Source organism: Lissotriton helveticus, chromosome 6 (assembly GCF_964261635.1).
Source record: "Lissotriton helveticus chromosome 6, aLisHel1.1, whole genome shotgun sequence".
In the NCBI taxonomy this organism is placed as follows: domain Eukaryota; kingdom Metazoa; phylum Chordata; class Amphibia; order Caudata; family Salamandridae; genus Lissotriton; species Lissotriton helveticus.
The window spans coordinates 1,548,202,893-1,548,228,999 of record NC_136067.1 but is presented as its reverse complement, the minus strand read 5'-3'; the positions used below and the strand labels follow the sequence as shown (position 1 = coordinate 1,548,228,999).

The window sequence follows — 26,107 nt, the reverse complement described above, 5'->3', positions numbered from 1 at the left end:
ACCTCCGACAAATGAATCCTTAAACTAACCACGCGAGGATAAAATCAAAGTCAAATGACTGAAGCATAAAGATGTTGATTTTTACGGTTCATGTTGCATCAGCACATCTAGTCATGGCTGTTTGTTAGTCTTCTGCACGTACCCAGAGAGAAAGCAATTTGCTAATCCAAGGCTTCAAACTAAAAACAGTGCAGTCTGGGAGTTGTAGTCTTTTTTTTCACTTACAAAGAAACTAACTGGATCAACACACTTCACAATCCTTTGTAAAAGGAAAGAAGGACAAGAAGCCACCTGGCCCATTAAAATCCGTCGCCCTTCTACCCCTATGATCTGGCCTTCATTATTATCTTACGAAGGATCCTTGAACGTTATAAAATGTATACATACAGCCATAACACGTATATATATTACTTGCGAAGAGCCCAAAAATTATATCAGTACAGTGTATTTTCTCGTGAAACAAAAAGGCATTTGAACCTTATTATCGTGCTCACTTTTACTATGCAACGGATAGGCCAACAATTCTGACGCATTAAAAAATTATTAAGATCTACTAGGAACACTGCATTAATATCAATTCTATCTGTATAAAGACACGTAGTTTATCTAGGACTTCGGTATCTGGACCATCAGCCGACAGTTTGAAAAAATGCCAACACATTCATTCAACAGACCTTTCCCATGTAAATAAATATACAACTGGGGCTTAGACATCTTTTAAATGAGAATTGATTTGCAAAAAGAACTGTGAGTGAAATAAACACGATTTGTTGCCATCAACATTTCATGAAAATTAAAATAAAAGGAATAGGGAAAATTAACAAAAATCCTTGAACATATTCATGGTGTGAGCTACAGCATTTGAGACATGAGAAATCCACACACAGAAAAGGCTAAGGTGTAACATAGTAAAGAAGCTCATCTGAGTAGGAGCAACCAGTATTCTGATACTTAAACTATTTGTGAATCATTGGCTCCCCGTGGCAGAAAAATACTGTTTTGATGTTATCAAATTGTATTCAGAAAAGTGTAAATTTGTCTTTTGTCATATTATTATCAACGTGAACAAAAATATGTAAAATTTCTAGTGGAGTAAAAAAAAAAAGTAGAGGATTGAGAATCTTACTTTTAAGGCTCTTTTCACATACACTTTGCACTCTTGGAAAATAATGCAACCGATCTCTCTAAATTTGGAGATTTATTCAGAAATGTCACTCCTTGTGACATTTTGCTCTGGTGAAAAATAAAGGCAAAAACAGGGCAAGCAAAGTGGGCAAAATTATGTTTTTTCTACTTTCTTACAAAAGCATAACTCATCCCTTGCAATAACTACAGCATGAACAGAGAAACGATTTCCGTGCAGCATGCAGTCATCCTGAACAGCACCCTAGCGTGTCCAAACATCAGCAATCACTACAGACTGCTCCAACAGAATTTAAGGATATTAAAGGATCCCAGACAGATTGGTACATTGTAATTCATATGATCATTAGTAACCTGTAATATTTGAGTAGCACCTTATTCTACTTGAAGGCACCATTAAATTTGAAGGCAATGCATTTTGTGGCACATTTTGAAAAATTTCAGATGCGTATGGCTCCTGTGGAAAAATATTCGGTAGATCTACATCCAGTACCTTCTACGTGGAACCCATGTTTATTTTTGGCATTTTCATAGCTCACTACCTTAGAATACTGTACATTGTAGCAGACCGTGAAGCTTTGGATACCTTACTTAGTTCAGCTTCAAAACTGCCTGAAAAACAAAGGCCTGTTAATGAATGTACTTTGAAAATAAAGCTGTCTATTTGACCCATTCTTCCAAAATATTCTGGGCAGGAACCCCTACTGAGGACGTGGTTCTAAAGGAAGGCTGATGACGCATGTTCCAGATCAGTTCATGGTTTCAAGTCCAGCCTAACTACTGAGAACAGTTAGAGATAGTTTCACATTTTCTCAACGGTCTTATTTTCTGTTCACGTATCACGATTCAATTTCCACACACGTTTTCTCATGATGATCTTTTAAAGGAAACAATTCATAAATGGGTAGAATGATAAACGCCATACCTGATCTTCGTCATTTAATCCACTGTGCATCACAAGGTAAAAATGCATAAGAAAATCTGTGTTTGGGAGTACATCTTGCCGCCGTGTCATCATTGCACAGATAAGTCTGTATGCATGTAGCTTGCCTTCTTTGTATTCCTGTGGCAACGTTGTTGCCTAATGAGGAAATTGGTAAAAATTAAACATGTCTGCTAAATCTCTCCATACATTGAGCACATTATTATCATTATTTTACTTAGTTTTAGACACCAACATACATAAACAAAAGACTATTGACAATGTTATCTGAACATTTAAACAGATTTCTTGGCTCTCCCTTATTCGGTCTTGAACTGGTTCATACTGTGCTTTTGTATTTGTATTCAGAGGCAAAGGTATTGTATAGGCAAGATAAAACAAGAATATACACATGCAGAAGGATATGCCCTTTTCAAATCTCTCCTCAAAACCCAGACAATGGCAAAGACATTTGTCTTGGGTTTTGGATAGATTACATAGGTATGCCCACTATAGGCCAGTCGCATATTTTAACTTGCAAATGTTATTCTCTTTAGCGTCTGCTTGAATTTTAAAGTATTCCAAATGGCACTACCGTACCATGGTTGACCAGAATATACCAGTGATTACTACTGTTGTGTCAGTATGTTATCAGTAATTACCTCAATTGTCCCAGTGCCAGCATATTGCCAGAGGTTACCCCACTATGCCAGAGACCGCATGTTGGCAGGAATTACCACCATTATCCTTGGGCTAGCATGGTGCAAGGGGTTGTCACCATTGTGCCAGTATTAGGCATGTTGCCAGATGTTACCACCACAGTACCGGGTCTACAAAAGGGCCAACAACACGGCCACTCTTTTGTGACTTAGCTAGATTCAGAGGGGAGACAGATCCTCATGTGGCAGACCCAGAGGCAGACAGTGTGTGTTTGAGAGTTTTCATGAGGCCCTGCAATTAGTTTGGTTGGTTGTCACTCTACGGATCTCGAGATAAGCAGAGCTGCCTTCTCTAATATGCACACACTCTGAATGAGGCACTTGTCTTGGCTTCAGCTATGAGAGCAACATAAACACTCTTGCACATTTTCTTTAACCTACATTCACAAATGTATCTAGACTTGTTAACATCATCAATGGCACATTTCGCTTTGCTACATAACATCTGTACATCAACACTGGAGTCATTAACATCCACATAGGAGAATGTCATGACACCAATCTCCTCCCCCTCATCAACTCAAAAGTGATCTGTCCTGTTATCGAATGTGGTGTTGTACGATAGGCCCTCAAAAACTCTATAATAGCTTCAGCAAAATCCTTGTCAGCTTTCAGCGCACTTTCGATACAGTCCACCAGTACTTCATTGAACCTTTCTACCTTACCATTGAACTGGGTATAATATATTGGAGTGTGCAAATGTTTTATTTCATTTTTCTTTAGAAATGTATGCATGTCAAGAGATGTGAACCTCACACCATTATCTGACAACATTTCAGAAGGTGTTCCTTCTATAGAAAACACTTCCTTAAAAATGCAATAACATTGCACGCATTGACTTCAGCCACACCCTTCACCTCAACCCACCTTAAAAGATAATCATTCATAACAATCAACTACCTCGAAGGAGAAGGTAAAACATTAAAAGCACCCAAAAACAAATCAATTGCCACCTTCTGCCACATCTTTTACGGGCAGTAAAGCAAACTGGGTGTCGGAACCGAAGTGACCAAATGTTCATCACTATGGTTACACTGACAACAGTGACAGACTAAATCCTCTACATCACCATCCTTGCCTGGCCATCAGTAATTAAAACACACTAATTGTTTGGTGGCTGTTATGCCCAAATGACCAGAACGTGCAATCTCCAAAATCCTGATTACATCAAGTGGTTATTAGATCAGGGTAAAAATGCGGTTCTCATTCTCCTTCATCTTTCCGTCGCATTTGATAGTGTCCCACATGCCATTCTCTTACACAGTTTGGCTAAATTGGGAGTAGTTGGCATTGCAAGGGACTGATTACTGTCCTTTCCAGAGTCCAGAGGCTAATCGGTATAGCTTGCGCCTTTTACAGCTGAGGTTAAAGCTGCTAATCAAGATGTTCCCCAAAGCTCCTTGTTTAGTCCCAATCTTTTTAATGTTTATATGTCACCTCTGCCCTCTGCAGTAGAGTTTTTTAACTGCAAAATTATTGTGTACACTGATGATACACAATGGCTCTTTGTCTTCAAGGGATTTCCAGCCATGATTGAATCTACCTTCATGGACTACATGCTTGAAGTATATTAATGGATCCAGGGCGGTCAACTCAAAAGTAATACTGATAAAATAGGAATTATTTTGTTTGGATCATGTGCTTTGAACTGATGGGAAGATATATCGTCCCCTGCCTTGCCAGCCCCTCCCCAGCTGCTTTGGTGGTAAAAACTTTGGAGGCCAAGCTAGATAACTGTTTCTCCATATGACCGCAGACCTCCACAGTAGTGGACCAATGCTTCGTGATGCTCCGTACACTGAGGAAATTTCTTTTCCTCCTGCCCTTTGCTTGCAAGAGAACCGTAATCCATGCTTTAATATCCTCCCTCTTGGATAACACCAATGCTCGTTATTTTGTTTGGATCATGTGCTTTGAACTGATGGGAAGATATATCGTCCCCTGCCTTGCCAGCCCCTCCCCAGCTGCTTTGGTGGTAAAAACTTTGGAGGCCAAGCTAGATAACTGTTTCTCCATATGACCGCAGACCTCCACAGTAGTGGACCAATGCTTCGTGATGCTCCATACACTGAGGAAATTTCTTTTCCTCCTGCCCTTTGCTTGCAAAAGAACCGCAATCCATGCTTTAATATCCTCCCTCTTGGATAACACCAATGCTCGTCACTTGAGAGCGTTGAAAGGTCTGTTAAGTCGCTTCAGGTGGTCCAAAATGCAACTGCCAGGCTCATTATGCGCCTGCCCAGTCACTCATCAATTTCTCCTGTTCTGAAATCCTTACACTTGTTGCCATTTAGGAAGCAGATTTTATTCAATTTCTTTTTCTTGGTTCACAGGGCAGTGTTTCTTGCCAGACCAGGATACCTTGCAGGGAGATTTGAGTCCTACTGCCCTTCTAGAGCACTGTGCTCAGCTTCCGCTGCACTGGTGGTTGTCCTGCATATTATGCGCATAAGGAAGGGTGGCAAAGCCTTTTAGTTTCTTGCGGCTAAAGCTTGGAACAAACTCCCATGTGATCTGTGTAAGATTCCTCTAAAGGACTCCTTCAGAAGGAAACTAAAAACTTTGCTTTTCTCCTCTGTGCTATAAGGCTTTATGCCTTGTTTCGTATCATTTGGCTGCCCTTAGCGCCAGGACACACATTGAGTAGCCATGCACTCTACAAATCTCCTAATGTATTCATTTTAAGTCTGTAACAAATGGGGGGAATCAATTTATTACCTCTAACCAACACATCACATTTCAAAGACAACTCCTCAGCAGTCTTCCAAAAAAGTTGCAAATTTACCCTCACACTCTTCTCACAAAGCCAACTGTAAGTGAAAACAGCAAGATCTTGTTGTAGTTCAACATCTGCCTCCAAATCTTTCCGCAATCCTGCAAACTCTTACACATGACTCAATATTCAATCCTCGCAATGATACATTCCTCAATCTCTCCTTCCACAGAATCCAATTGGTTATCCATCAGTAATCAAGACAAGCAATCAGCTTTAATTTTTTCCCCAGCAATGTGGGAGAGTTTGAAATTAAACTCCAACAATTTCAAAGACAATCTAGCCGATCTTGCAGTAAATTTCTCCATCTTTACTCCCGAGAGGCTGTCAACTAAAGGCTTGAGATCTGTTCTCAACCAAAACCTTCTTCCCCAAAATTTGGTTTGAATTTTTTCTCACCCCACATGCACGCAAGCATCTCCTTCTCTATGACAGAGTACCTGGTCTTTAAGTCCTTCAATCTACGAGAGGTAAAACCAACAGTAGCCTCCTTGGAACCATCCCACAGTGTTTTTACGGCACCCACACTGTAAGCACTCCCATCAAGAAATGTTCTCCGTTGTTCTGAATACGGTTGCAAAGCAGGTGCAGAAACAACGCTCTGTTTAATAAGGTCAAAATTCTGCTGACATAATGGAGACCAGCTAAAATCAGTATACTTCTTTAGAAGATTTTTAACCCCTTCAGTGCTAATGACAAGGGTAACTCGTCATGTAGGGCCCATTGATTTCAATGGAAAGTCAATGGACCTACATGCACACCCCTTAGCAGCCAAGTGGTTAAAACATTCAGTCAAATCAGAGACATTTTTCAAGAATTTCAAATAAAATTCAGACATGCCTAAAAAGACCTTAATTGATTTTTGTCCATAGGACAATGCCATCTACCAAACCAGGTTTAGCTTTCACACCATCGGCAGACAGCCCATGCCCTAGATATTCCAGTTCATTCACAGTGAAAATACATTTCTCCTTCCTAAGCGTGACACCACTTGTTGCAAAATTATAGCATGGATCTCCAATGTGTGAGCAGAAACTAAAATATCATCCTGTAAGCCTATGACATTATTAATGCCATGCAAAATCCTGGTCATGACTTTTTGGAAAGCTGATGCAGCGGAGGCCAGGTAACATGGCATCCTACAGAACTGAAATGTGTCATCAGGCGTTACAAAGGCAGTTAGAGGACAAAATTCTTCATCCAGAACTACCTGATACTAAGTCACCTTAAGGTCCAACTTAGTAAACCATTTGGCCTGACCCATGGCAGTTATCAGATCCTCAAAATGAGGTATGTGGACATTTTCCACCTAAATAGCACTGTAACAATTCCTGAAGTTGACACACAAACAAAGTTCACCTGATTTTTTCTTAGCTAAGACTACTAGAGATAACCACAAAGTGGCGTTCACAGGTTCTAAGATATTTTTCTTCTACATTTTACTAAACATTTGGCACAATTCACCTCTCACACTAAACGGCGCATTGCGTAACTTATGTTTGACACATATGCACCCCTCTGACTTTCATCACATATTTAACATTTCTGATGAACCACAACTTTGTTTTTGAACACCTCATAATCAGAAACCCAAAGGAGCTTGGACACTGTCAAAACACACTGATTTTTCTTTTGCGCCACAGGTCGAATTACCATACCAAAGTCTGCTTGATGCCACCTCCTCGCACACTGATCCGTTTCTTCACCATATGCACGTTGCCTTTAGTTTCCTTTTCGCTAAATACAACGTTCACCCAGAAGTAATCCACCAAATCAATTCTACTCCCTTCGGAAGCTGTGGTAACAACATCTGGTCGTAACAAGGCCTTATACACCAAGTTCTCGTTAAATCTGACAATGTCAATAATGTAAACATTTAAAAAAAAATTTTTTTTTTAAAGTAATAAAGATTTTTAAAAAAATGAACAGCTCCTAAGAAATACCATTGATGGTCCACAGATATGCAAGAGTCAGAAATCAATGCAACAAATTTTGCCTAAGGCTGTAGGCATGAACTTTAAAATACACATTATACTTTTCCCATAGCGTGCAAATTGCTGTTGCAACCAAAATTAACACCAATGTGAGAAGTCTTGTCAACTTCGATTCTATGTAGAATATTTAAGCGTGACAATGCCTGTTAGCATGTAAGCAGAATAGAATGTACTTCAACCAGAAAGTGGCACAGTAAACATGAAAATGCAGCGCCACATCTCCAACTAGACATTAAGCGTACCGCGCTCCGATGTCATCCGTGATCCCAACGTGTTAAAGGCTGCTTCATCACCAAACTTACTCCTCCGTGTCTGTTGCATAAATGATCCAACATAGGGATATGGCAAGGCAGAAACAGAGAATCTGCCTGTGAAGCGCAAGCGCATCCACGAAGGACAGAAGGCAAATGGGGAAACAGCCTGGGCACTCCACACAGTTAAATGCGCTTGAGCACTGATGAACGAGGGAAATCTAAAAGTCTATCACCCACAATTACATTCGTGCGAGCAGTAGCGAAAGCGCAATGGCGGACCCAACCGTTTTATCAGGTAAATAATATGTTTATTTGTTCAATTAATTAAAATCGTTACAAAAAGGGACCTCGCATAGCATAGGACATGGTTTAAAGTACTGAAACGTTTCAATAATCATATAAGAGTTTTAACCATTATAATATGTATGATAATAAAAGATACCGTTATCTAAAAAGCATTTGATCAAAATGCCTTGTATAGAAAAAAACAAAAAAACAATTGAGTACCATACATGTAAGCTCATTATTATTAGTTCCAGCAGCAATAATGCACTGTGACTTCTTACTAACCCAACTGATGTTTCATCCACTAGTCCACACACCCCTCTTTTGCAGTGTCTGCCTCCTATATGGCCACAGTACTTCTTAGGGCGCCCACCATATTGCAGGTGCCCATCTATTGAATGCCCCCGTGTTGATTGAGGACTCAATTACAGCAGTGCTAAAGAGAAAGGGCTTCTTGTGGGGCGGGGTTACTGGTGTAGATGCTAAGGTTATGTGCAAGCATGTTTTGCAGCCATAGCTATAAGTGCCATATGCAGATTAAAAAGGCCAAAGGTTGTTAATACAGATTCTGTGCCCAGGTATCACAAAGGCTGAACTTTTAGCAGATTTTGGATTGGAGCCAAATATTGGCCAACTCTGCCAGAGTCTCTCAGCAATAAAATAGCTCTTTGATCTCCCTACAGATGGGTGCCCCATGTGCTAGGAAAACTGTTTTTTATAAAGTGCATCGAGCATTGAGAAGAGCCAGGGAGATGCATATTAGATATTCCAGTGCTTCCTTACTTAAATGACAGTCTGCACGGACCAGCCATAGCGAGTGACTTCCAGTTTCCATTTACATCTTTTACTGGGAGAATAATGAGTCTGCCATAGAGAATATGCTTTGGCACTGTCATCGTTAGTGCTCTGTTCAGGTAAGGGTGGACGTTTTAGCAGGTTTCACCCGATGATCACTAGTGAATTTTCACACAGCTTAATGCAGTTAACGTACACATGAAAATCTTCAGGGCCTTAATTGCCAAAGTGGCCTTACTCGACATCCACAGCAAAGCGAGTGGACACGGTGCCTTTAAAATCTGCAAATAAACTCCAGTAGACTCCTCGTCGCCAAATATGAAGCATCAGGTACACAAAGGAACACAATGTAGATATCCAGAGAGAGTATGTTATTGAAGTAAGAAGAGCATCATTGATACAGATGTAAAAAGGCCCAGGGATTCCTACAACTGCTCTGAACATTTAATCATCAACAAAGTACATTCCGATACAGAACATAAAATGATCCAATAAAAACATGGCTTCTTTACACAACAGAGTGTTACATTAATCAACAAGCACTTACAATGCAATAGGGCTCGCAGCATTAAAGTTTGAGTTATTGGCATTGTGTATGACAATGCGTTGCATAAAATGTTTAGCAAACTTTGAATTGGTGAGCAGTGAGAGTGTGTGCAAGAGTATGCTGTTCTTGAAATCAGTGTGGTAGAGAGTGCAGGAATTTGGGTGACCTGAGCAATGTGGATGATGCACCTCACGCACGGGGCTGATGCAGTTATTATTCACAACAGCTCTAATGATGCACCTTAAGCACGGGCTCACAGCTGTTATTATTCACACAGCTATGATGATGCACACTCACTCTGCACTCACTACTCTGCACACTCACTACTCTGCACACTCACTACTCTGCACACTCTGCACACTCACTACTCTGCACACTCTGCACACTCACTACTCTGCACACACTACTCTGCACACTCACTACTCTGCGCACTCACTACTCTGCGCACTCACTACTCTGCGCACTCACTACTCTGCGCACTCACTACTCTGCGCACTCACTACTCTGCGCACTCACTACTCTGCGCACTCACTACTCTGCGCACTCACTACTCTGCGCACTCACTACTCTGCGCACTCACTACTCTGCGCACTCTGCACTCACTACTCTGCACACTCACTACTCTGCACACTCACTACTCTGCACACTCACTACTCTGCACACTCACTACTCTGCACACTCACTACTCTGCACACTCACTACTCTGCACACTCACTACTCTGCACTCACTACTCTGCACTCACTACTCTGCGCACTCACTACTCTGCGCACTCACTACTCTGCGCACTCACTACTCTGCGCACTCACTACTCTGCGCACTCACTACTCTGCGCACTCACTACTCTGCGCACTCACTACTCTGCGCACTCACTACTCTGCGCACTCACTACTCTGCGCACTCACTACTCTGCGCACTCACTACTCTGCGCACTCACTACTCTGCGCACTCACTACTCTGCGCACTCACTACTCTGCGCACTCACTACTCTGCACTCTGCACTCTGCATATTCAATGTGGCATAATATTTCTATACAGCATGTTGGCAAACACAATTTAAGAAAAATATATAGAATTACATTTTATGGCTATCACAAAAAAAGACATATTTGGACATAATAATTTTTAATATAACACTTAAGAGAGGTAAGCATTCCCCTCCGACATCAGATATATGATCTATAGGTCACAGCATTCTAGGTGCAACTCCAATGGAAGTCGAAAGAAGTCTCTGGGCGATTCTATTCAACATAAGAGAAAACGAAACTTATCGTGGGGCGGGACTTCCGTTTTCTGAAGCCTGCATCCATGGAGTGCTTGCCAGGAAAAACATCTACGGAAGAAAGTTGATGCAATGGCGACTACTTTAATGCTGGTAAGAAGCGGTCCGGACTGGGAGAGGCTGCGGCGGCGCATGGCACTCTGTGGGGCTCCCGGGGAAAGGTAGAATAAAGGCGGGGGGTATACCTTTAACTGTGGTGCACTAAACAAAGGAATTTAATCTGCGCAGAAAAGGAAGAATCTTTTTAGGCATGCCGTGTTAGGGGCAATAATGGGTATATTTTAAGGGACAGAGAATTCGCCGAAGTCTCGAAAAGATGTATGCTGGGTATGGCACATAAATCAAATGGAACCGGGATGTGGCACGGTCAGAAACGCGCCGCAATGGAGGAAATGCAGTTGCTGGATAAAAGGTTCGATAAGGAGGATGTCTCTGTGTGCGCATGCGTGTGTGTTGGAGCAGCTTTCCAGAAGACAGGAGCTGGCTACAGCGAGCGCGTTCTCGTGCGCGTGGCCCGCACAAATCGCCTTCTGGCAGAGGAAATGCGCGCGGCCAGGTGCTGTCTCCTGGAAAGCTGAGCCGCTAATAATAGGGTCTCTGGCAAGACCGCGCTTCGCGCGGTTAACGCCACGAGCCCTAGAAACTACATAGCTTATATAAACAGTCCATAGAATGCAACAATTCCATATAGCTACACAGAAACCACTGCTGTCCTTCCTTAATACGCACAGACTCTCTGAATGAGGAAGCCCTTGTTATGGCTTCAGCTCTGAAAGCTACTTTGAGGGTGCTTGTGAGCTACCAGTAGCTCCTGAGCTACTCACTGGGGACCCCTGAATTAAACAGTTGTTCGAGTAAGGGTAAACAAACATTCCCTGCTTTATTAGGAGAGTAGATACTACGCCAAGTGTTCGGAGAAGATGCTGTAGCAAATCTGAGTTCAAATGGTAGCACTCTGTATTGAAGAGCGAGTTTCTGACTATAAATCTTGGATATTTCTGTGATGCTTTGCTATGGGGATGCAAAAGTAAAAATCTTCAGATTAATCGCAAACACCCGTTCCCTTTTCTTTAAATGGGTACATATGTAATGCAAACATGGCATTCAGATTTTTCTTCTTCTCGTGTGCTTGCGGAAGTTGCATAGGTCTAGTATCACCTTGTAACTCAAATTCTGAGACTTTATTTTTAATCCTGAGTAAACTCCATGCCTCTTTTGAAGGGATGGCAAAAATTCGATTGCACATTTCTTGAATATAACAGATGGGCTCTTCCTCAAAATGTAAATTTGGTGCTTTAATGTTTGTTTTAGAGGAAGAGGTGGTGATTTGGCCTTGAAAGAGAGAGTGCCTATGACTCACAATATTTAGCATCCACGTGTCTATTGTAATTGACTCCCAAGCTTTCAGTCGTCAAGAAGGGGGTGGAAGGGAGGCACAAGGTTGTCCTTGCCGGTTTCCAGAGGAATGCCTTTCTACAGGTTTTGACAGTCTTGAAGGCACTGATTTGGTCTTTCAGGAGTTTCGTTGGCACTGGCACCTCTGGTCCAGGGCCGGACTGGAAACCAAACCCAGCCCTGGCAAACTGCTCGGCCTACACCCCTGGGGGTCGGGAGTGCAACCAAACTGTTTGCCAGGGCCGGTTTTGGCCGATTTTGTTAGAGAGGCCGATATTGCAGCTATGCTGCAAAAACGGCCCTGTAACAAAAACGTCTCCCCAGGGGCCCAAAACTGGCCCCCACCGTGGCGGCCCACCAGGGAAATGCCCAGTGCCCGCTCCGGCCAGTCGGCCCTGCTCTGGCCTTGCTGCTGATGGTTTTGCTGAAGGCTTTGTGGCTGATAAGAACAGAGAGGGAATTGAATCCTTCTGAGTAGTACAGTCTTTCTCTAGATTTGTACTTCTGTTTAACCCCTTGCATACTGGTGACAGAACTGCTCCGTCACCAGCCTCGGTCGCGCTGTGCTGGTGACGGAGCGGTTCTGTCACGGCCCGCTCAGCGCGCCTGCGCGGCGCTGATTTCGCGCCTGCACGGCGTATTCTATTGAGTGGGCGGGGCCATGATGGAACCTCTCCGTAACAAGCACAGTGCGCCCGAGGCTCGTGGCGGAGCGGTTCCGTCACGAGCATGGGCGCGCGGCGCGGCCCCCCTCCCCCCTAGCGCTGCGGCGGAATAGCCGCCGCAGCGAAGGTGTTAACAATAAACTCTTTTTCACTTGCAGGTCTACGGCTCTAAGGGTCTCCATTGCGTTTTTAATTTTAATCATTTCCTCTTCTGAGTGCTAGCCGAATAAGGCCATACCTGAAAATGGGAGGTTAATCATTTTTTTAGCAGGTGGTTTAAGAGATGTTAACCTAGGCCAAGATGATCTATGAAGAAATGCTCCATGACTGTAACCCTTTGCTGCAAGGTCCACTCAATTCACAGTAGAGCTGGTGACGTGCTTTACCACCATGGGCCCCTCTTCCACTTACTGCTACAAGTCCTGCTATTTGTGCTTAGGGAAGTCATTCATAAACAGCCTCACCCAGGAGTGCTTTTGCACTGGCATTTTACAGCATTTGCTACTGTACCACATAGTTGCTACTGTACCACGTATCTTACTTTAAGTTGCATCAATGTGTTTGCTCTCCTTTTCATATGGTGCACAGTTGTGTTCTCTCTCCTAAGAGCCCAATTCAGACTATCTGGTATCCTTGATTTTGGCCCAGGTTCAAGCTGATCTAGCATGTGTGCGATTATGAGAAGTCCTAGGCCTGTCCCTTGACAGGGGAGAGGACATAGACTCAGAGGGGCACCCAATACATTCTCTAATTAGTTAGACACTGAACTAATGCCCGTTCACGGGCTCAGTATGTAGCACGGTTGTGGGAGCATACGTTATTTTGTGAATCTGTAGTTGTAACAAGACTTTTCTATGGATTCTAAGGAGGAATAATCATGGGAGAGAAAAGAGTGGGGAGGTTGGGAGTTAAAAGGGGGGTAAAGAAGAAGAAAACGAGAGCAAGGAAGAGCGGGAGAACAAAGTGATTGGAAATGAGGGCGAGAGCAGGGCGTGAGATTGTAAAACAGGGTACACATATACTAGAGAACATAACCAGGAAAAGAACGGCAGAGGGAAAGAGATCCAAGACTGGAAAGGATTCACAGAAGAGTGAATGAGACCAGACAGGGAAATAAAGAAACACATAAAAGCAAATGAGGGAGGAACAAGAAGGAGTAGGAGACAGAGGAGAGAGAGTGAACTACTGGCATACGGCTCAGGAATAGGAACAAACATTAGGGGAAAGAGAATCACTGATAACTGAATGAGAGGTTGGAGAGGAGGTAGGAGAAAGAGAGAGGAGCATGAGAATCTAAAAAAAATAGCGTAGGACTAACACAAAGCCAGAAAAGACACCGAAAAAAAGTTGAATACAGAAAGGAAAGTCTTTGGTGAGATGTGCACGGAAAGAGATCACCTTTCACACAGGTTTGATTAGTGGATGCCCCATAATCTAACCGATGCAGTGGTGAAAATGATACACTATCTGCCATATTAAAAAACGTTTAACCCATGACAACTTTTACTTTGTACGACTGACAGTCAATCAAAAATCACGGTGCTCTAGGGGATTAGAGTGGTGTTTTTTACTGTGCTTCTGTACTACGGCATCATAACCAGTAGCCGACAGAGAGGAGGATAATTCGGTCAGATGTATTTATGAGCTTTTGTGGTTTTCTGTAGCATGAACTAGATTTCAATGGGAGTCACAGCTCTGTTCATGCCAGGGCTGAAACACTGCTGACCGACTCCCAGAATGGTCTACATATTTATGGTAAAGTGTAACTCGTCACAGTAATGTGTCCATAGTGAGGGAAGACAGAAAGTAGGCTGGTCGAGCCGAGGAGTGGCCTCTGGGGGGGGGAGGGATTTGTTAGTGACGGAATGTGTGTGCTTTAAGATAGCACTAAAAACCTGACAACTCCTGAATGCCCTTGCAGCAACTCTTTTTAATTATTTTGAACTTTTTAAGTGTCTCCTTTGCCTTTGCAGTGAGCCGACTCAAGCCTTACAACTAATTCTGACAAAGTACGGGGGGCCTTTCAGTCTGCGTCAATGGCTTTGTCTCCGCAGAACTTATGTTTTGTTTCAGGAATCTGTGCAATAAAGTCCTGCAGAACAATGCCTAAAGTTCATGCACCCTGGTTTGGCCCCAGCAATTCGATCGACACAGTTAGCCACTGGGTTCACTGGTGAGCAGCTCTGCCTGACATCTGATGTCTGTATGCCCATGGCTAGCGGTCACAGATCGGGGGTCTGTCCGAGTTCCCTAGTTGCAAGTTTAGCACAACCTCTAGAAAAGGGGGTCGAAGAAGGGAGACAATCAAACAGGGCAGGTTGAGAAAAGGCACAGGATGAAAGAGAAGGAAGGAAGATTAACAAAGGAGAAGGTAGCATGAATATGGGGAGAAATGAAGGAGGAGTGCAAAGGACGAGAGAGAAAGGAATATGGAGAGATTGCAGTGGGTTGGAAATGAGGGGCGAATGAGAGTTGAGCAATGAAAAAGCTGTAAGAGGAAGGAGATGCAAGAATACGCCGCAAGAACCGATGAAAAGACAATAACAGTAAAAAAAGGATGGAGCAGCGATAGGGGTCCAGAAGTACATGGGTTTGCGATTCCCAAATAGCAAACACCCATGTACTAATGTGTCTGACACATTTTGCAATTCCCAGTGGGTCGCAAATAAACCTACATCATTAATATTCATCAGACTGGTCTCGGTTAGCGACCCATTCGGAATCGCTAAACTCACAGTGATGGTGTCCTGCTAGGAACAGCAGACCACCATGTCTGTGACTGCTTTTAAATAAAACGTTTTTTTTTTAATACAGCCTTTTTTCGTTGAACAATTGGAACCTGGATACATTTTAAAAATAAAAATGAAAAGTTTTCTTTTTCAAGAGTGGGCAGTGGTCCGTGGGACCACTGCCTCCTCTTAAAAAATGTTTTTAGCAACATTCACAAAGGAGAAGTTGGTGGTAAACTGCAAATGTTTTGCAACCACATTTCGGCCGCAAAACATTAAAACGTATTACTGCGAGTCGGTATTAGGTAAGGAAGTCCTGAACACGCCCCTTCCTAATACCGAATCGCAAACCCAATCTGCGATTCAGTGACAGGTTACCCAATCGTAAATTAGGCCTCTGTATATTTATAAATGCTTTTTTAGGGTCACAATTGGCCCGATTCGGCGAAATGGGCCGTTTAACACCTCAAAATAGCTTTGTACCTCTGTACATTTGAAGATAGAGAACAGAGAAGCGAGCAATCCTAGAGATATACATAAAGTCAAAACAATACCCCTGCACGCCGGCACTCATAATTTTATCTATTTCCAGCAAAGAAGTCTAAATATTTAAAGATGTACCATTTATAGGCAAACAGCAGAGGATACCCACGTAGGACTGGATAGCTTTAATTTACATAAAATAAAAAAACATTAAAAAAAGAGTACAAATTAAGATGTGTATAGGTAAATATCAAAAATGTTGTTGTTGTAATATTTTATTCGATTTAATCATATCATAAAAGTACAAACATTCAAGTTAATAAAAAAATGGCGTATATCAAAAATGACTTAGCACTGGTTTGAAAAACCAGCAAGCATTTAATGGGTTAAAAAGCTCATATTCGAGGATTATAAAAATCAACAAAATGGGAGGACATCAGGTTGAAGGAAACGGTGTCCATGGCAGCTCTTTAGAAGCAATTTATTTTTTGAATTACATTTGCGCACACTGGAGAACGTAAAGTGCGTCACCATACCCACCAAGGCAACAGGCGCATTTAGTGAAAGGCACAGATAATTGGGTTGGGTTTGTCCAACTAATTACTAAGCTGTTACTACTGTAAATTCGAATGACGGAAGTTAACATTCTGAATATGGACAATGAAGTAACTAACTACAACCTCGTTGTGGATGAATGATACTGAATTATACTTTATTCACTCCTGTCACGCGCAGCAACACCGATGTGGGTTTTAAGCAGACTCACCTTGAACAACCATGATGCAAACATTCGCAATGGAGGGATCAGTACAGGAGGAGCCGGGGAAGACTGGTTATCCAGACTTATCGACAGATTATCTCTCGTCTGTAAAGAACAACGACATGATGTCTATGCACATATTTAAGTGCTGAAGGTAAAAAAAGCCACACTACAGATAACTCAGCAGTTTAAATGGATAGTAACACATCAGTCTACATTAAAAATTTCATTTTAAAACAATGCTTTGTTTATCCAATACATTTGAGGAGAATAGATAAAGGCAATAACTAGTATAACTAAAATGTCCACACCTATGTCCAATACAGTAACAGAAAACTAATGTTTAAGACAAGCATTTATAAGTACTCTTCAATTATACTCTGAATACTGTAGTACCTGCTTGATATATGTGTACTTTGTTTTTATAGGTTCTCCTAATAGGGCCACCATAGCATGTGCTACGTTCTGGATTCTATGCTTCCCTGTTGATTGTATGGGTGTTATATGTTCAGGCAGGTGTTTGAGGGGAGAGAAGCAGCAACAACTCTGCCTGACGCCTGCCAGTGCTAAACTAAAGGAAATCGCGTTATCCCCTTATAGCTTGCTGTGTGGTATATGCAAGACTTCTGAGCATGTTATGATTTCAGCTGAAAACGGTTTAAATATTCCTCACCCTAATTAGTTCAACTGTCAGAGACTTGCTACAAGGATTCACTCGGCAAGTAAAAGGCATATAAACCCACTCTCAATCTCCAGTTATTTCTATATAAACTTTAGCAGGCACAAATTGTGATGCTAAATAGCAGATTTTTAAAAAATGCTGTAGTTTTGTTTCGCTGCGTAACACGACTGCCCTCTGCTGGACAAGAATCGACATACTAACAAAGGGGAGAACACAGAAGATAATACGACACAATAACAATATTACCAACACCAATTTTACTACTGATAATAACAATAGTAATAATGTTGTTAACAGTAACAATAATAAGAATAATTTTCCAACTAACCAGAAGAAAACGCGAATAATACATCCCCACATTTGACTAGAAACTACTCTAATTTTCAGTGCTTAAGCAACTTAGTTCGGTCTAGCTGGATCCTTTCATGTAATCATGGGGTAACCATGTTTCTTTGTTCATTCGGTTTTGTGTTATCGCTTCCTTTCTAGAAGGCCTTGTACTTTCAGTGTCTTATTCATCACAAAATAAATCCAACGGTTGTGCCCCCTGTCCGCTGGAGCCGATAGTGCATTTTATTTCAGATAACTGTTTCAAGATGTCACTTTAAACAAAATGATAATTTGCTTGCACACAGCTGTTCGGTTTTATTTATTCTGCTGTATAAATGTAATAAATATATCTGAATAAAAGAGTTCAAGTATCCTGTCCGGAAATACCAGAAAATGCCCTAAAAAGCACATCATAGCTCAACTTTGCACTCAAGTCTAGAGAAAGCAAATCAGACTCACTCAGTCTTGACTCCCAAAAAGATTGGGATGCCTCCACCTGTGTGAAGGCATGGCACATCCCCTCATGAAACCGGTCCCATAATGCTTGTTTGCGGTCCAGGGACTACCTGGCTTGGCAATTCGGGCTGGACTGTTCCCATGAGGCACAGGTTCCAGACTGATTTGCATATGGCTGGGTCTGAACTAGGGTGGCGAAGTGAGCTAAAGAAAGATGATGGATTCAGCCCAGATCTGTGACTGGGGTGAGTGTCTGAAAAGTTTCAGCGCCCCGTCCATCATCTCCTTGTGTTTACTTCCCATTATGTGTCAGTGTCACTTCTTATTCCCCAGGGTGCCACTGTGGATACCTCCAACCCCATAGAGATCCAGCCCTTTTTGACACCCCTCAGCTTTTTTCTTGGTCTTTGTGTAGGTTGCCTGTAATCAGGAAAAATGTACATTTTTGCACCGCCCCAGTAAGCCCTACATTAATGGCTGGCTTCCCAAAGTATTCTGTTTCCCTTCTGCTACCCAACTCTGCTATCCTTGTCCCCCCGCATTCTGCGTCCCCATTCTTACTTCTGGTTGCTTGTATGAGACCCTACCGCTTGCGGACCCCCCACCTGCGACGGAGAGCACGCAAGCAGGACACCCTATATCACAGACAAGAGTGTTTCTTGGGAATATACATTGCAAGAATATCAGCCCTACGTGCAGTACACTACAAATTAACGAATTCGCAGGATAACGACTAATACCTTTGCAAGCTTGTACCACAACTCATAGAGATAGCCGAAGACTCTGGCGTGGATTTTAGGTGACCGGATATTGTTCACATCTCCAAGGATTCCCAAGATGCGCCGAAACAGAACAGCAGCAGAATCAGGATGCCAGCCAGTGAGGTTCCCGCCAGCAACTATACTGCAGTCATCGGCGAGACACTCGTTGCTGTCTGCAAATGAAGAACAAAAACATTGGACTTCATTTCTTGGCTCTTGTTTGCACCTTTTTAAAAAAAAAAAAAAATTATCTAAGCTAGAAGAAGGGACATCAACCAGTCTTCAATCAAATAATCATTTACAGTTTCTTACAGACCAGGCTTTGTATTACCAAATATTTTGTATTTACTGCACTAAACATAACAAGTAGAGCCAATAACTCAGACAGAGCGATGAGCGAGGGGATAAATGTACTGGGGGCGGTTTCATATTGTAGTGGGCAATTGGAGATATGCCAGAATAATAGCACAGACAACAGTAAAAAATTAAAACAAATCAAGATGTACAATTCATTTTCCACTTGACATGAATTCAACTTCCTGGTTCAGTTAGGTGGGCCAGTCTCAAGAAGGCTAAGACATTACAGTTCCTCTTTACTTGTGGTATAGCTGCATATCTCTTCAAATACAACCATGTGATCATTGATTTTACAAACAATGAGTGAACAGTATGCAATTGTTATTAGTTCTGTGGTCCAATCCTCGACGGTTGGAACTGGTGGCCTGTTCCAATGACGTATTATATATGCTTCAGCTACTGCAATTGAAGTGGCAAGCAATCCATGTGTAAGATTACTAAAACCCAGCGGCGTAGGTAGGGGGGTGCGGGCCACCCAGGTGTCATCATTGAGGGGGGGTGACAAAATGGCACTGAGGAGGGTGACCAAAGGCAAAAATATGAGTAACTATCTTTTTTCCCCTTATTTTAATAACGTCAATGTAGGCGGGGGGAGGGTCGGCGGGGTTACCAGAAATGATCTACACCGGGTACCACCTGCCCCTTCTACACCCCTGCTCAAACCCAAAAAAGGTCTGTAAGCAGAAGGGTCAAATGTATTGAAGGTGGTATCAAGCGTTGATCTTTTCTATGGGTATTCAGATTTTGACGGTGGCAGCTTTAATTTCTGCATCTTCAGCACGCTTCATCCTAGAGAAGCGCTGCCTTGCGTAGTCTCAGAGTACCAGTACCAGAAAATAAGAATTTGTAAATTGCAATCTAGCTTCTCTAAACCTCAGCATGCGAAAATATCAAAGAAGACCACTTTTGCTCTGCATAGTGTTTTCAAACTATGTTGTGCCATTTTCATCTTATTCAATTTCCATTGGACTAAGACTAAATAGTTTAAGAGGGCACAGTATATTCCCGATTTAACTCCCTTATCATTTACTCTATGTTTAGGTATTGCCAAATTAGGGACAGCCGTACTGTAATGGATGAAGGACTTGTTTGTAATTATAAAATAAGCGAATCACAGAGGATACAGGCAAATACCAAATAATTATATATCAAAATATTCTTCAATCTCACAAAAACCTATAAGGAATCATTTATTATTCCATCTCAATGTTATTAGTCAATATCTGCATTGATAACCAGTTTCAGTGTAAGCAGCCTGCCAATTAAAAAACTGCGTGGTGTGATCATCAAAATTAATACAACAAATGGATTGTTGTTATATGATCAACTTTTAAAATGTGTAGAGATTCATGTGAAATGATTGTAGAATTGGTATGATAATAATTGATGGAATTATATATTATTCTTTATAAGATTGAAGACTATTTTGATATGTAATTCTTTGATATTTACACTCTATCATCCCTGATTCGCGTGTTTTGTATTTAGGAAACTATGAATCAGTTGCGTGTTTCTGTTCTTTTTCGCGTTGAGGACAGCAGTGCCAAGAGCTGACTTACAATATCATTTTATACAGTTTGTGACTATGTTTCATTTACCTTAACAGATTTTTTTTCTTCAGATTAGACAGTAATTTCCAATGATCGTCCTATTTTCAATGAATAACATTAGTTACGGCAACTTAGGCATTCTGAAAGAGAGGGTGTAGTCCAATAAGGTCGCCTCTAGAGACACACTGTAAGGAGATGCGGGTTACAATTTACATTTGCAAAGAAGTGTGATGAGAGGCAAGGTGTCCATAGTTACCCTGTACAAATAAGTCATCAGAGGGGCACAACTCTATTGTGTCTTCTTGAACCAACAATGTTCATCTGTTGTATGTTCAATTGCAGGACACTTCTGTAATATACTTTATGATTGACCCTCTGTACAAATTTTTTCTGTGAAATTCTCCCAAAATAAAGAATAAAAAGTTAGAAAGCCTGCTTAGAGGAAAAAAGGAAAAATGCTTTGTTCTGAACCCGGTGAATTTGGAGTGCAGAGGAGTGTTTTAGTGCTCTTTCACTCCCACTACCTCGGAGCTTTTGGAGCAACTCCATTGGCTTCCGATGGCCAAGAGAGTCACGTTTAAAACCTTGACTCTGGCTTTTAAGGCGCTCCACGGAATTGGTCCTTACTATCTCCGTAAGCGGATAGCCTTTTATGTCCCCAGAAGAGCTCTCAGGTCTGCCTTCGAGGCCAAAGCGGTGGTTCCTTCCATTAGGCGCTCTCGAATCGGAGGTCGCTCTTTTCGGTACCTTGCGCCTCGGTGCTGGAACGATCTCCCTCGATCCTTAAGATTGATGACCAATCTGTTAGCCTTTAGAAAGGAGCTAAAGACCTGGCTTTTCACTTTGTAATCTGTGTCTTTTCTGGAGCACTGTTATGCTGTACCTATCCTTGTTTCACTCTTCGCCAAAGCGCCGGGACACTCCTCCGAGTAGCCGTGCGCTATAGAAGAGCCAATTTAACATAACTTGTCAAGGAAACGGAATGTTCAAGTGACAGTCAAGCAACGTAAAAGCAGGGGTAAAAGCAGTACATTTGTATTAACACTCTTATGGAGCAACCTTAAAATCGCTAAAAGAGCGCGGCTCAAAGATTTAACCCTTGGAGTATTTCAGACCCCAAAAAAAACCTCAATAAAACTAGAAAATGACAGCAGTCAGATCTTGAATTTAGTATGAGCTAAGTCAAGCTCTGGGAGCAGACGGCAAAGATGCCGTCTTTGGCTGGGTGAAATCGTCAGAGAAAAGGCTGAGCAGCAATCCTACCTTCTGCTCCATTGATGTCAATAGGGTTTGCTCGCAATATCCAGGCAAATGACTGCAGGGGAGCAAGACACTGAGGTGCCTGAGTACGAGGAGTGACACGAAAAGCTCCAACCACTATTACCACATCACCTACCACCATGAACTCCTTACACAAAACTGTCTTTGGTACCCAGTGCCCACTACGGAATAGGAATATTAGCCAGAAGCACCAGTGCCTAATTTGCAGAAGGATAAAATTCGGGTCCTAAAGGACAAGTTATTTACCTTCAGTAACGCCTTATCTGGTAGAGACATGATATAGCTGCAGATTCCTTACCTTTGCACTTCCAGGCGTCAGGCTCGATCCAGAAGATTTTTGATAGCAGTACCCCTGCGTGCCGGTAGGTGGTGTCGGTCGATTCTGCGTGACGTCATAGGTGTCATGTTAGTCATCGTCTTGGCGTCCACGTCATCAATAGAACAGCCACTCCAGCACGCTGACGTCACAAGTTTCCAAGCCAGTAGCGCGGAGCCATGAAGTGACAGACCGTGGTGTACTAAAAAAGGCAACTAGGGCCCTGAAGGGAAAAGCCCTTAACACTAGAACCAATCTGCAGTGCAGGGAGGATGAGTGGGTCGGTAAGGAATCTGCGACTAGATCATGTCTCTACCAGAGAAGGAGTTACCGAAGGTAAGTAAATTGTCCATCTGATAGAGACATCTAGCCGCAGATTCATTACCTTTGAACAGGTTCCCAAGCAATGTCATCCCTGGGGGAGGGACTGCGGAAAGGTATGGACAAGGAAGTGCTGCAAGACAGAGTGACCAAACAGGCCTTCTCTGCAAACCAGGAATCCAGCAAGTGGTGTCTGGCAAACGTGTGCAGAGATGCCCACGTGGCCGCTTGGCAGATATCCGAAACGGTAAAATCATGCTGCAGAGCCGTGGAGGACGCTTTTGCCCTGGTGGAATGGGCTCCAAGCCCTTCTGGAAGATCTTTCTTCGCTAAAGCATAACAGATTTTGATACAGAGGCTAACCCAGCGGGATATGGTCCTCTTTTGGACAGCACGCCGTTCTTTGCACCCACGTACCGTATAAATAGTTGGTCATCCACCCGGAACTCTTTGGTTCTATCAAGGTAGAACGATAACGCTCTTTTTGGTGCAGACGATGGAGACGCTCCTCTTCCTTGAAAGGGTGCGGAGGTGCATAGAAAGTGGTTTAAGTAACCGACTGCCCCATATGAAAGGGTGTTACCACCTTAGGTAGAAAAGATGCCCTTGTGTGGAGCACCTCTTTCTCTGGAAAGACCGTCAGGTAAGGAGGCTGTGATGACAGTGTCTGCAGTTTGCTCACCCTCCTGTCAGAGGTTATTGCGACTAAGAAGGCTGTTTTGATGGTGAGCAACCGTAGAGTGCAGTTGTGCAGCGGCTCAAACGGTGCACACATCAGAAAGGTGAGAACTAAATTAAGTTCCCACTGTGGCATGATAAAAGGTGAAGGGGGAAACAAGTGGGATAACCCCTTAAAGAATCTATGCACTAAAGGGGATTTGAAAAGAGAAGGCTGATCAGGCAGCCGAAGAAAATGAGGAAATGGCCGAAAGATAGCACTTCAAGGTGCCAAGAGTAGAGCCCTGCTGGGCCAAGGAAAGTATGAACAGGAGGATATCAGATAAATATGCAAATAGAGCGTTAATATACCGTTCTGTACAATATTTACCAAATGTGGACCATATGCATAGTGGAGGGGCGCCTGGCTGCCAGAATAACCTCACAGTCTTTGGGAAGAAGGTCAAAAGCTGTCAGCTGTCGCCGCTCAATCTCCACGCAAGGAGGCGGAGAGTTGACAGGTTTGGGTGGAGAACCCTCCCCTGCTGCTGCGAAGGAGATCTTCCCGAAGGGGCAGCCAGATCGTAGGATCGATGCTAATTTCCAGAAACTCGGGCTACCAGACTCTCTGTGCCTAGTCCGGAGCCACAAGAATGACTTGAGCCAGGTCGCTCCTGATCTTCTTGAGCACTCTAGGTAGGAGTGGTATGGGTGGAAAGGCATACAGGAAGTCGGCGCTCCACTCGTGATGAGAAGCATCGCCGAGCTAGAGCCGCCTTGAAAACTCCAGGGCGCAAAACTGTGGACACTGTGCGTGCTCTACGGAGGCGAATAGATCTCACCAAGGCTCTCTCCACTGCTGAAAAAGGTCCTTGCAACACCTCCGGATGGAGATGCCAGTCGTGATCCCCTAGGCACCTTCGGCTGAGTTAATCCGCTCTGGCATTCAGAGAACCAGCCAGATGCTGAACCACCAGGGAAATCCCCGGCTGTTTCAGCAAAGTCTAGTGACGCACAACCTCTTGACACGGGGTCCACAACCCCATCTGCCTTGCTTATTTCAGTATCACATGACGGTCGTTTTGTCTGTGAAAACCTGAACTAGCCTCCTCTTGATGGACGACAGGAAGGCTTTTAGTGCCAGCCGGATCAGCAGCTTTATCTGGAGCCGGGCCTCCGCCGGAAACCAGAGTCCTCTGATCTCCACCTCTCCCAAATGGCCGCCCCATCCCAGAAAGGACGCATCCGTCACTACTGTGAGGTCTGGATGGGGAAGGGAGAGGGTTCTGCCTTTGACCCAATTGTGGTTTGATAGCCACTTCTGCAGGTCTTTCGCAGTGCCCTCTGAGATCTGGACCAAGTTGGTGAAATTTGCCCGAAGCGGAGCCCATCGGAACTTCAGGTCCCATTGCAGAGCCTGCATATGCCAACTGGCATGGTCCACAGGAAGGATGCAAATGGCCATGAGGCACAACAGCATCAGAGTCATTCTCACGGAAATCAAAGATAAAGGCTGAAATATCCAGAATATCCTGGCCTCGCCGCTCTGGAGGATAAGCCCGAAACTGCACTGTGTCCAGAACTGCTCCGATGAAGGAGAGCGTCCGAGAGGGAGTCCAGTGTGACTTTGGCACGTTTATAGTGTACCCCAGCGAATGCAAGAGGTTCGCCGTAGTCTGGAGATGGAAGACGACTGCTTGGGATGAGCCTGCCTTCAAAAACCAGTCGTCGAGATAGGGGAAGACTGGAAGCCCCTGATCTCCGCCGATGAGCTGCGACAACTGTCATCACCTTGGTGAACACCCGCGGGGCAATGGTGAGGCCAAAGGGGAGCACAGCAAACCGAAAGTGCTCCTGGCCCACTGTAAATCACATGTAGCAATGATGGGCCGGCAGGACGGAAATGTAGAAATAGGTATCCTGAAAGTCCAAAGTTACCATCCATTCTCCCGGGTCTAGGGCAGACAGTACCTGAGTCAGACTGAGCATCTTGAATTTCTTTTTCTTGAAGAAGTAGTTGAAGGCTCTGAGGTCGAGGATAGGATGGAGGCCTCCGTCCTTCTTTGGAACGAGGAAATAGCGGAAATAGCTATCACAGCCTATTTCAGGCCCCAGGAACCCTCTCTAAAGCTCCATTGGCCAAGAGAGCCTCAACTTCCTCGCGGAAACCGGTCGGGAGTTGGAAGCATAGAAGAAGGGGTAGTCTCTGAGAGGAGGGAGTATCCCCTTCGGACTATCTGCAACACCCACCTGCCCGAGGTGATGTCGAGCCAGTGGTGGAGGTGATAGTGTATCATGACACCCACTAGACGCTCGTGACCTCTAAGGACCGGACTAGAAAGGTTTTACGGTGGAGGGGCGTATGGTGACTTGGCTCGACTTCTGGCCTCCCAACCCTCGAGGGCAGGATCAACCATGGCAATGCCCCGCAGAGGTTGCAAAAATTGTGGAAGCCGCTAGCTGGAATAGGGTTTGGCGCGGTTGGAAGGTCTTTCCATAGCCATCAAAGAAGCGAAAAGCAGATGCAGGCCGGGGTGTAGTACTGAAGCCCAAGGATTTGGCCGTAGCCCGCGAATCCTTGAAGCGCTCAAGCGCTCAGTCAGCCTGATCTCCGAAGAGAGGCATCAAATGGCATGTCCATGAGGTTTGCCT

General features: G+C 43.5%; 1 protein-coding gene across 5 annotated transcripts in view; it reads right to left on the bottom strand.

The window, feature by feature from the left end:
* RALGAPA2 (Ral GTPase activating protein catalytic subunit alpha 2) overlaps positions 1 to 26,107 on the bottom strand; it is a 1,907,250-nt gene that overhangs the window by 973,162 nt on the left and 907,981 nt on the right. For all 5 annotated transcript variants that reach the window (XM_078649331.1, XM_078649327.1, XM_078649328.1 and 2 more), the window contains 3 exons: positions 18,953 to 19,146; positions 16,751 to 16,849; positions 2,069 to 2,224 (listed from right to left, as the gene is read on the bottom strand). In XM_078649331.1, coding sequence (XP_078505457.1) covers positions 2,069 to 2,224; positions 16,751 to 16,849; positions 18,953 to 19,146 — 449 coding nt within the window. The remainder of the gene's footprint in view (positions 1 to 2,068; positions 2,225 to 16,750; positions 16,850 to 18,952; positions 19,147 to 26,107) is intronic.